This window comes from Cottoperca gobio, chromosome 8 (genome assembly GCF_900634415.1).
Source record: "Cottoperca gobio chromosome 8, fCotGob3.1, whole genome shotgun sequence".
NCBI lineage: Eukaryota > Metazoa > Chordata > Actinopteri > Perciformes > Bovichtidae > Cottoperca > Cottoperca gobio.
This window is the reverse complement of record NC_041362.1, coordinates 2,630,702-2,642,611: the sequence shown is the minus strand read 5'-3', so window position 1 is coordinate 2,642,611 and position 11,910 is coordinate 2,630,702. Positions and strand designations below refer to the sequence as shown.

The 11,910-nt window shown below is 41.5% G+C and overlaps 1 protein-coding gene across 1 annotated transcript in view; it reads right to left on the bottom strand.

Annotated features, from left to right (window-relative positions):
* Positions 1–1,538: 1,538 nt before the first annotated feature.
* hs3st4 (heparan sulfate (glucosamine) 3-O-sulfotransferase 4) overlaps positions 1,539–11,910 on the bottom strand; it is a 72,464-nt gene continuing 62,092 nt past the window's right edge. Inside the window, exon 2 of the mRNA XM_029437762.1 lies at positions 1,539–3,678. Within this exon, the coding sequence (XP_029293622.1) occupies positions 3,024–3,678 (655 nt within the window). The 3' untranslated portion in view covers positions 1,539–3,023. The remainder of the gene's footprint in view (positions 3,679–11,910) is intronic.

Below are 11,910 nucleotides of genomic sequence, written 5' to 3'. Positions count from 1 at the left end.
TTCTTTTCAGAATTTCTTCATTTTTTCAGGGTGGTTTTGTGTATTTTAAACTAATCATGCTAAACGTGTTACTCGAGGTGTTATAAGGAGACGTTACGTTTCTACGTAAACACCTGAGGAGCTAACATTAGCAGGGCACTTGCACATCATGAACCAGCGTTAGCTCTTCTAGTACACGCTAGCTACTCAAGGTATTCTGACAGTATTCAGGTGTGTGACTATATCTGTTCTTACTCTACAGCCAAACTATTCACACTGGTTTGCTTCAGACTAAGCATATTAGCCTTTCATTACGCCTCACAGCGCTATAGGAACATCATATAACAGATGGTGCACTTTAAAGCACCTCTCACACACAGATTACAGCCTTTGAACCCAAAATAAACACACGAGCTTCAAACGCAAATCATTCCATGGTGCATCCAGATTACCTTTCTCGCTCCGCAAATGACTGTTTCAGCTCTTTGGCAAATTGTCAGTAATGACTAACAAATATGAATTTGTACTTCAATTTGAAACGATGGCACTCAAGCAGTGACAGTTCGATGAGCAGGCGACGCTCGTCTCTCGCCACAGTGTTCTTATCGTAATGCTGATGAACCACATCGACCCGCACCGGGAGGAACACATGAAGGACGGCTTACCATGCCTTTCATGCACTGTAACTCTCGCAGGATGTATCACAGTACTCCGCCTGCACCCAAAACAAGCAAGACGTACAAAAGAAATAGGTGTGTGTGTGTGTGTGTGTGTGTGTGTGTGTGTGTGTGTGTGTGTGTGTGTGTGTGTGTGTGTGTGTGTGTTTCTGTTAATGAGAGGTTGGATCCAAGTTTTAGCTTCAGAGAGGAATTCCCTTACGCGTGTGATCCTGGAAATGCAAATGACAGCAGGAGTGCATATTCATAGATGGGGAAAATAGAGTCCTCATCTGTCCTAATAACACTGTAGGGTGCCTTCTGTGGATGTCTTTGAGCGTCTCTACACTGGGTAGGAGGGACTGTCTGGTTTGGAAGGTGGATTAAACATGTTATGAAGCTTGGGGGAGAAAAAAATGTGAATAAATAAATAAAGATAAAGGCATTTCCTCAATGCATGATTACCATGTCTTGCTTCCAGTTATCTTTGTACACCTCGCCATAGTGCCTCAGAGGATGACGTGTGTGTGTGTGTGTGTGTGTGTGTGTGTGTGTGTGTGTGTGTGTGTGTGTGTGTGTGTGTGTGTGTGCGTGTGTGTGTGGAGAGGAGAAGAGAGCAGGTACAAGTGCAGAGAGATTGTCAAGAAAACGCCAAGAGATGGCGTCACAGAAAAGCTTGAAAGTGGAAGTTGTGACTCTGGGATAGTGAGACTCAGAGGTAAGTGTTCAGGCTTGGCGCTACAAAGGGCAGTATAGTGCTTACTTTGATTGAATCAATTGCTCTGTGTAAGTAGCTGCTGGTGTCGGCCTCCCCAGGGTGACAGAGAGGTCTGCGGAGAGTGAACCAATCCAGCCATCCGTGGCCGGAGAACAGGGAGGATTAACAGAGCAATGCATCATAGCTGTAGCAACCAGTGATGTGTAGCAGACTGTATTTATTGACTCATTGGCTGTATTGATTGTCTCAATTGATGAAAAGTCCAGAGACAACAGACAGACGCACAGCGAGTTATGCAAAATAAAAATAATAAATAAAATATGAAGGGTTCATGTTGTTATTTCATTGCATGAATAAAAAGGAGCATTTCACAGCAAAACCCTGTTATTTCACGACACAAGCATCCGCCCAGTTAGTCCTGCTGTTCACAAGTAAACCTCTGATTACAGCACATTTCCCTGCCACACATCATTGCATTCAAGTTAAGTACATACAGTAATGGCTTGGTAATTTACCTGGGCATGTATGTAGCTTTTCCTTGACAGCAAATTCTCTCTGACATTGACATTGTTCCAGAGGCAGCGGTTTATTTAACACCCCATTAATCTCTACTGACAGAAGACCGCGTCGCAGCAGATGTTTGTTAACAAACTTCTGCTCGGTCCTCCCCCCCCAGCCCTGTGTTGTTCTCCACCCTCATTGACATGTATCACTGCGTCAAGAGGAGGGTCATGAGGCAAACAGTCGAGGACTGCGGGAGTTTTTGGGTTTGTTTTTGGCGACGTGCAATTGTTTTTTTCTGTCAAGATGCAGAACCGTTTGATCCGCGGCTAACTCTCGCTATTTGCAGGACACGGATTCATTTGTCAAATTATGCCAAAATCACTGAGACTGCAGCACATCTGAATGCACGGTCATCAGTATGCTAATGTTCAACTATGCAGTGAAACAGTCCAATTATTGAAAGATGTCCTCTGTCCATCAGCTCCCTTATTGAATATGTGCGCAATTAATGAGTGCAGAGCAACCAGAATACTGACACTGAGTAAATTAACACTTTGGTAAACTTAGACAGACAAAAAACACGATTGTCTCCACTCAGAAAAACTGAAAAGATGAGCACATGTCAGAGGATGTAGTATACGTCTATCACTTTCTCTCTCTTGTAAAGCAGCAGGACAGTGTGAGAAGACATATTACACAGCACTCGTGGCCTCGGCCATTGAAATAGAATATCTTGTTGTACTGAATGCTGGTGAGTGGGTGTGAGCGACACAAACGGAAGGAAAGTAAAGGGAGAAGAAATACTTTCGCCTTGGGGCTCATGAGGTAAGGACACTTAACTTATCGCATGCATTGCCAAAGTCAACAGGATTCTTATATCAGCTCTATGCTTTCAAAACAAAATGAATAAATCATCTCCTTTTCACAAATATAAATATATTTTATGTTTAGTATATACAATAATGACTTGCCATCATCAACAACATTAGTATTGAAGGGGGAGAAAAAGCATGTCAGTAAACGCTTGCTAATGGTTACAGACACCGCAAAGACAGCCATGATTGATTGGCGTGCTCGAGCACTCTCTCTGAAGACGAAGCGAGACAATAGTAGTTTTATTGAAGAAGGCTGGTGGTGTGGCTGCGCCGGGGCCATGCCGCAGTCTACTAGTCCTGAGAGCTACGGGATTCACTGTCCTCCTCCAGCTCCCATTCAAAGTTCTGGCCGGTCATTTGGTAGAACATCATGTTAAAGGGTTTGTAGAACTTGTGCAGCCGCCGAATCACGTCCGGGTCAATTTTAGGGTGAGTTCTCCCTTTAGACTTGCCAAGGCACCTGGGAGTGCTGCTGTCCTCGGGCTTCTTCAGACACGGAAACCCTTTCGTCTTATTGAAGTAAAAGTGTTTGTCTGTGACAATCCGTTTGAGTCCCAGGAAGTCCTGCACTTTGCTCATCTCGCCCGCGGGATCCACAATGAGCCTCTCCCCGCTGACAAAGTGCATTTGGGAGAGAGGGAAATACTGCATCCAGCTCTCCAAGTGGAGCGCATATATTCCAATACGCAACGCGCTCCACGAGGCGTCTATGAGACCCAGCGTCCGGTTCTTAAAAGCCAGAACCTCGAAGGTGTTGATCTCGGGTTTCTTGGACAAAGTCTGCGTGTAGTCCGAAATGGCTCTGGTGACAGGATTGCGCACCACTATAATAAGCTTGATGTCCCTGGCCATGGAGTGGATGCGCTTCGGGGCATGGTTAGTCACAAAGTAGCTGGGTGTCTTCTCCATGGTGATCTGGCCTTCCAGCGTCGAAGGCATCAGGTCTCTGGGAACACAGACGGGGGAAGAGAAGAGAAAGCAGCTTAGCAAAGTATTATCCTCAACACCTCTCGCAGTGCAAAGGAGATACCCAAGGACACAGCACATTTAGCACATTTATTAAGCAGTACATTATTTGAAATTACAAGTGGAAATAGCTGTTATTATCACTGGACATTATGTTGTGAGCAGAAACATACAGCTAATTACATCTATGGAGTAATATGCAAGAGATAAAAGAAAGAAGATGAAACGGCAGGCACGCAAGTATGCTCATTGCTTAATTGACTCCATCTGTGTTACTCCAGGAGCTGTTTTGGAACTTTAATAATGAGTTCGCTGCATATCATTAATACTGGGGTGCCTGGGGTATTGTTTTGTCATACATTTATTATGCATGCAAGGCTCACACTCTGTGCAGGCAATTTTATTTCTTATGCACATGCACTTCCCCTGCACTGGGTGAAAAGGCTTTTCTTCTCCTCTCTGTGCTGCGTTTAAGGTTAGGAGGCTGTTCATTTAAGGAAGCAGTGATTAATTATCAGATTTAAGGTGATAACTCGCGGTACAATAGAAATGTCCCCGACTTGAGACGTTTATCTCGGGAACAACGGGAAGCCATTTGCCATCGCCGCAAATATTACGCTCAACTTGGTTGGTGAGGATGAGTTACAGGATACAATGCCAAGTATATCAAGTGTTGTTTCTACACTCTCTATTTCTGTATCAATAATAAAGCATAGCATTCGCCTCGAGCAAATCCTTATCAAATGTGTACACTGATGTCATTCCAATGCGTGCTGTTGTCTTTGTTTGTGGGCTGTGATTCAGTGCTAAATTGGTACGTTAAATCCTCTGTGAGACACGCTGTTTATTTCACTACCAACAAACCAGCACAGGAGCTCCACAATATAATATAAAGTCAAACTAAATTTGAGCATGCTCGCACTTTTCTTCTCCCCAAATTAAGTAACGTTTGCATGGAAATTAATGTATAATCAACCAACCCCAGTAAATCCCAATTATTCCATGTGGAGACTTACAGAGTTAGTGCAGAAGAATTCTTCATAATTCTGGGATAAAAGCTTTTTTGGTTTCTCCCTGCAATATCTTTTTCCATTACGCTGCCCTGCACCACAAACCTACAGTTGTAACGATATAGTCACATCAATCATTTGCATCTTGGACATATTCTAAATTAACTGTTCTCCAGCAAAGAATCCAATTTACTCTGCAAAACATAAGAGCTGTTATGCACATATCGACCACCCTCACACACACACACACACACACACACACACACACACACACGCACACACATGCACCCATGGATACTGGGCTGAAAGTCTCACAAGTGGCCTGGTAATTGCATCTCAGTAACAGTATTGCCTTCCTGATGGGTAATTTCCCTCTGGATTATGTTTGTCTCTTGACAGCATAGAACTGTGGTTACTTCTGGGTCTGTAATGGGATATTAAACATATCAACTGATAGCATAGTCACTAGAAAGAGTATTAGTTTTCATTATATTGCATCACTTTTCACACTTTCTCCCTCACGGTAATGAATGGCTAAAGAGTTTTGTAACCTTTCAAGGACTTTCGCTGTGTCTACCGTCAAACTCGAGTCCAAAGGACAGTAGGAGGTCCGAGGGTGCAACATCACCATCTATGAAATAGCTCAAATATATCACATCAAATCACCTTGAAACAACCGGTATCCTACTGTACGGACCCGAGCTGCGGTGTGCATCTTTGGAGCATATCCAATCGACAGGACAGATGTACACTGTTCAAGGTTACCTTTTTGAAGGCGTGCACATAACACGCTCTCGTCCTCATGGGCTCAACGCTAATCATAATGCATTTAATTATAAGACAATGGAAAAATGCACAAGCCAAATACTTTGTTATGTTACAGAGGCGCCATTTTGATTGGGAATCAGTCATGGATCATGTACATCTAAAATGTCAGTGGGACGATGAGGCGGGACGGAAATGCTGATAAACAAGCTAATTTCTCCGTGCGTGGCAGATGACTCCTCTGGCCTTGCAGTCTGCTGGAACCAGAGTAAACAAGAGCAAACTGTTGACGCTCGCTTCTTCTTCTCCTCATCAGCTGCTCAGCTCAACACAGGTCATTCAGGTGGGCAGGTAAATAAAATCCATAGCGCTAAAGAGGCCGAGCGCACCATCTGCTGCGTGCCGCCTCAGACCGAGGACACAGCACATAACATTATACTTTCAACACATGTCCAACGCTTCATTTACATCCAACACAGAAGTGTGAAGACAAAGGCGCCTCATACATACTTGGTGCATGATTTCTAAGTTGGGAGGCATGCGAGAGAATTACCTTTTTTAGTTGGAGGTTTAGTAGATGCAGGTAAATAACACGGACTACAGCAGCTCGACAATCTGTGATACTTCACTGAACAGGAAATATTTCAGAGCCATTCAATTATCTTTGAAACCAGCTGAATGCAGTCTCATTACCATTCTGTTAAAAAAAATAAACACCCCTTGCAACCAGATCCATTAAATATAGCTGAAACATTAGACAAAGAGTAAAGGAGAAAATTAACTTTTAGGACTACTGTTTCCCCGGTTGTGTTGAGGTTGTATTGAGGTTGTGTTGAGGTTGTATTGAGGTTGTATTGAGGTTGTGTTGAGGTTGTATTGAGGTTGTATTGAGGTTGTATTGAGGTTGTATTGAGGTTGTATTGGGATTTGTATTGAGGTTGTGTTGAGGTTGTATTGAGGTTGTGTTGAGGTTGTATTGAGGTTGTATTGAGGTTGTATTGAGGTTGTATTGAGGTTGTGTTGAGGTTGTGTTGAGGTTGTATTGAGGTTGTGTTGAGGTTGTATTGAGGTTGTGTTGAGGTTGTGTTGAGGTTGTGTTGAGGTTGTATTGAGGTTGTGTTGAGGTTGTATTGAGGTTGTATTGAGGTTGTATTGAGGTTGTGTTGAGGTTGTATTGAGGTTGTATTGAGGTTGTTGAGGTTGTATTGAGGTTGTATTGAGGTTGTGTTGAGGTTGTGTTGAGGTTGTATTGAGGTTGTGTTGAGGTTGTGTTGAGGTTGTATTGAGGTTGTGTGAGGTTGTTGAGGTTGTATTGAGGTTGTATTGAGGTTGTATTGGGTTGTATTGAGGTTGTGTTGAGGTTGTATTGAGGTTGTATTGAGGTTGTATTGAGGTTGTATTGAGGTTGTATTGAGGTTGTGTTGAGGTTGTGTTGAGGTTGTATTGAGGTTGTGTTGAGGTTGTGTTGAGGTTGTATTGAGGTTGTGTTGAGGTTGTGTTGAGGTTGTGTTGAGGTTGTATTGAGGTTGTGTTGAGGTTGTATTGAGGTTGTGTACTTAGGAAGAAAATCTATTCCACTTGAAACTCAGATCATTAGGATACCCAGTTTCCTCTAAAGGTTGATTCATCATTCAGTCTGTGCACTACAGCAAATCACAGCAAATCTTTGTGTTTGTAAAAACAAAAACTAATCTTTGCAGATAATCACAACTCTTCATGCCTTTACGCCCACAACGCAAAAGTGCTTTGGAACTTGGCCCGGCATTTAACTCAATGTTTCATTACATTCTGTCAAACTCGTGCACGGGGAATATTCTGAGGCATGATGAGGTGAGGGATCACGCTAATTTACATTCGCAGATACTAATAGGTCCAAGCTGTTTCTGGAGGAAGAGAGTTTCTCCAGAGAAGCCGAGTTGTTTCTAATAAACTCTGGCAGAGAAAAAAAAACTCCCCCAGACTCTCATTTGGATTGATCAGGGCTCTGCTGCGGAGTATCAATCCGCCAAGCTTCCTCCATGTCATGTCAAATACAATCAATTATTCTAAAAGAGTCCACTCATAATAAGCTCCCGGGTCCTCGGAGAGCACAGTTTGGAGACGGTGCCAGTGATGTGGGCAGACTTCTGTCATCCACTAAATAATTCCTTAAAAAAATAAGATGATATTGAGGTGTGAATTATAACATAGAAATGTTTTGTTTCTGTCAATATTGAGACAGAGCGTAATCTCTCTGTTAGGACAGTGCAGGTTATATTTGCCCTTTTGCAGAAGAAACGTTTGATATAAAAGAGGTGATGACAGAAAGCTACAATCAATTGTATCTGGCATTTTCTCGGTGAAGCAGAACTTTAACTGTCAGCGCAGGCCGACACTGCAAAGGACAACGAGAGGCAATTATAATGAGGTGTAACTGAGAGTCCGATTTCAAATATCAATGGAGGGCGTGAGCGGCTATTCATCAACAACAGTCAGTCAGGACATTTGAAGTGAGAGATACTGCGGTCACTTTGCAATGAATAATCCCATCATTATACCCTGAGTGACATGTTTGTGATTACAGCAAAGAACAAAGGCATTTGTACTGAGAGATGGAGAGAAAGCCCCCCCCCCCCCCCCAAAAAAAAAGAAGCAATCGGTCAAATGAGTCATTCTTCACTCGGCTCTCAACAAGCGGATGCGTACATGTTTGGCACACATAAAGAAAACAGCCTACAGGCCAGAGCAAAGGGTCTTGGTAGGTCTGTTATGGAGTGGGAGTCATTGTGTTGTCACGGTTAAGGTGCAGCTTTAAGGAGAAAAACAAATACAGAGTACGCTGCCATTGTCAGTGATCACATCAGGCTGCAGTAATGCTGCAGAGTCGGTTTTGTTTTTGTTTTTCTGCACCTGAATCTGACCTTTCCACCTGAGAGTAGTGAAAAGAGCCTGTGCTTGCCTTGAAGCTATGAAGCTATAAACGGGATCTAGTTATGTAATATAAATAGACCCACTGTAGGATTTTTACATGAATATGTTCTTGTATGTATAGAGAAACGTACGGTGTTTGAAGCTCTGGTGGAAACTCGCCTTGACATTCCTCACTCTCTCCAATTATGTTCCAAAAACCTTTTTTTTTTATACCAACTAGTATAATTCTTGACACATTTATTCACCAGTCAAACAATTTCTTTGAGTTTTATTGTCCCGAATCATTTCCCCGATATTATCTTTCTTTGTTGGCTTCAAAATCCCACAAGTGCTCCAAACTAAATAACAAAATACACTAAAACTAATGCGCTCGAGCTTCTTATCTGGTAGACGTCGGAACCTCTTGCTGTGTGTTGTGTACACTCCACCATGCTGGATGTGGTGCCCATGCCATACCTCTTTAGAAAGCTTAGAATCTCATCTATTTAGATTTTGAGATCACAATCACAACAGCAGGTACAATCAGCTCCTCAAACTAGCAATTAAACTCAAAAATCTAAATCATAACTTTGAGCCAACTCACCTATGAAGCCTCATAATAATCCTGTAATCAGTACTAATCCAAAAAGAACACTTCCTGTGTCATTGCCAAAGGTCCAATAGATCGTTTCCAGTAAAAAGATATTGATCGCCAACATCGTCACATCGATAAAAGCCCATGAACAGCTGTTGCAATCTTTGAAATCAGCTGATCGATGTGTGATATTCTGTTCATAAAAACTTTATTTCCCCGTGTCTGCAGCGCTGAGCTCTTCATTCCAAGATATACAGAAAAAAACACAAACAATGTGTTTATATTTCACTTACTCTGTGTCATTGCTACTAACAGGGATAATTGGGTATATAATAGTTATTTATGAAGCAATACAAATAATATTTTATAATAAATATTATAATATCTCCAAATTGCACAGTTTGTGTACACCTGGTGTTACTCTTATATAAACCTGTGTAATATGTTAAGTTTTTGTCCCTTTTATCTGATATTTGAAGCTGAACTTGGTAACACTTTGTTCTATGTTTGTATTGTGTTTTCCAGTCCATACCTACCAGCTGTACCATCTTCAGACATCTTTTTCAACAAAACAATTCAGACGGAGATGTATTTTCTTCACATTCAGTATATTCAGACCACTATTACTCAGTGCCAGAAGCACTTGGAGTGATTCTTCACTGCTTTGCAAGAACAATAAGAGAGTTATCTTTTGAATGAGACCAAAATCCTGCAGCTGGTGCAAATGGTTGAAGAGCAGCTTTTAATTTACTTTGGGTGTCGTTTGTAGGTATTTTCGGGTACATTCGCCCCCCCTGTAAGAGGTTAAATGCTTTTACATTTTATTCTCTCCATCACGTTCCCACTTTGAGTGATGGGGTTCTGCTTCAAGACAATGTTTTCTGTCAAAGCCAGAAGTTTTAATTTCTCGTGGAACAAAGGTGATGTCACTTTAACTTTACAGTTATGGAACAGTATGGAGTTTAAAGTAATCAAACATCTTTTCATACATGATGACATTTAGAAACCATTTTTTAAAAACTAATATTATTCTATTTAGTTATTATTTTACTCTCTTTATTTACTCTGATCCAGAACAATACTTTTTTCCTCAAAGCTTCAGACAAAGCAAAAACAAACCCGTAAATAGAGAAGCTGTCCGTCGCATCACTTATATTGATTTAATTTATTTCACAAATGTCTTTTCGATGCTAATCTGCAAGAGAAATGAAGAAAAACAATAAAAATGTGGTTATAAAAATCATCCACTATATGAATAACAATCAGCTGTCAATAAAAACACATAAACTCTTAATAAAAAACACTTTTGCATATTTAGTCAAGAATATTTATTGTTATAAAGAAAACGTTTTTAAGCTTTAATTGATGCATCTCTTCAGATCACTAAAGTAATCTGCTCCAACGGTTCAACAAGTACAAGCTGTAAGCTGATCTCCAGGTCCAGGAAGGTTCACGTTTCTTTAACCGTCTCACCTTCACACACTCACCTCCACATTTCTCAGTAATTAAATAAAGAACATTTGGAGCTGGTGGGATTTAAGCCGAATTATCCTGTAAAACAAAATCAATCGACGTTATTATTATTATTTGTTGTGGCGAGAAGATTAAAACGTTAAGACGTTAATTAAAACACAACACCGCCTCCCCACTTTCAATAAGCCCACTACGCATGTACTTCTGCAGGACCGTGGGCTTCAACAGAACAGTTGAGGACACGAGTGACAGCTGGTCCTGATCTAAAGCGTATTCCCCGCTCTCTCTCTCTCTCTCCCCCGATCCCCTAAAGACCGTCTCCCTTCCAACAGTGGGCTCGCCAGGTACTCCTCTCCCCACACCCGGCTGCAGCGCTGAGATCTGAAGCTGTGTTCAGATGCCCTTTGGACATAAAGCATCATGAAATGTCCACCAGGGAAATTATAGAGATGTTTCTGATGCTGCAGCACCCTGCATCATTAGTCCATAACAGTGTATATGAGCTGGAAAATTAGTCTATTTTTAACTGTATTAAAATCCAGGGAGAAAATGGAATCTTATCTCACATCACAAACTCAGAGGATATTGCTCTTTCTTTTTTTTTTTCAACTTCAATGTCTAGTTTTAACATTCCTGCCCATAAAAAGGCACTGATGTCTCCTCACAAGCCTGCTGCAAATAAATATCTAGTACAAACCCTAAACCAAAAATATAATCCTTACATAATGGCTCATCTGCGCTGCAATAGAACAAGTCTGCCACTCCAATGATTTTCTTCTTCTATTGTTCTTTGCGTGTTTGTTTATGTCCCTTTGGATGAGCTGATGAGAGCTCATTCAATTTGATCACAATTGCCCTCGATATTCAATGTTATTGATGTTGCCGCTGCAAAATCAAGCAGTGGGGAGCACATGTCACTGTCATTTAATGATTCAGTTGAAACGGAGAGAAAGCAGAACATATAATCTATGTTAAATATACGCTCAGGATAATACCAACAGGTCAGTCAAGAGGACATAATGAGCTTTTTCTTTTAAGCTTTCAAACTTGCACTTAACCTAAACATCCTGTTATTGAAGTTAAAGTTCTTTAATCTATATTAAACAGCACTATTCATCATGCATCCCCACGTCTTCCAACAGCGCACTCAAAGTGTGTTTTAGCTCAAAGAAAAGCTCCAAACGGGGAACTGTAATTGAAAGTCACACCTGAATACGTCGGAGTCAAAGGCTAAAATTTACATCCTGGAAATGTTGCAGATCCGGCTCAGTTAAGCAGAACCAATTAATATGACAGTTTGAACATGATAGATTTCCTTGTCTGAGAAAAAGGGCCAGAACTTCAGGATCCAATCATTTCACTGAAGTTGACCGCGGAGGGAAGTGTGCACCGCCTGACCGCAGCGGGAGAAGCAACAGGAAGTCTCCTGTCCTGCTTGTTGACTCACGCCCCAAAATTAACGTTGTTTTTGAGTCAAATT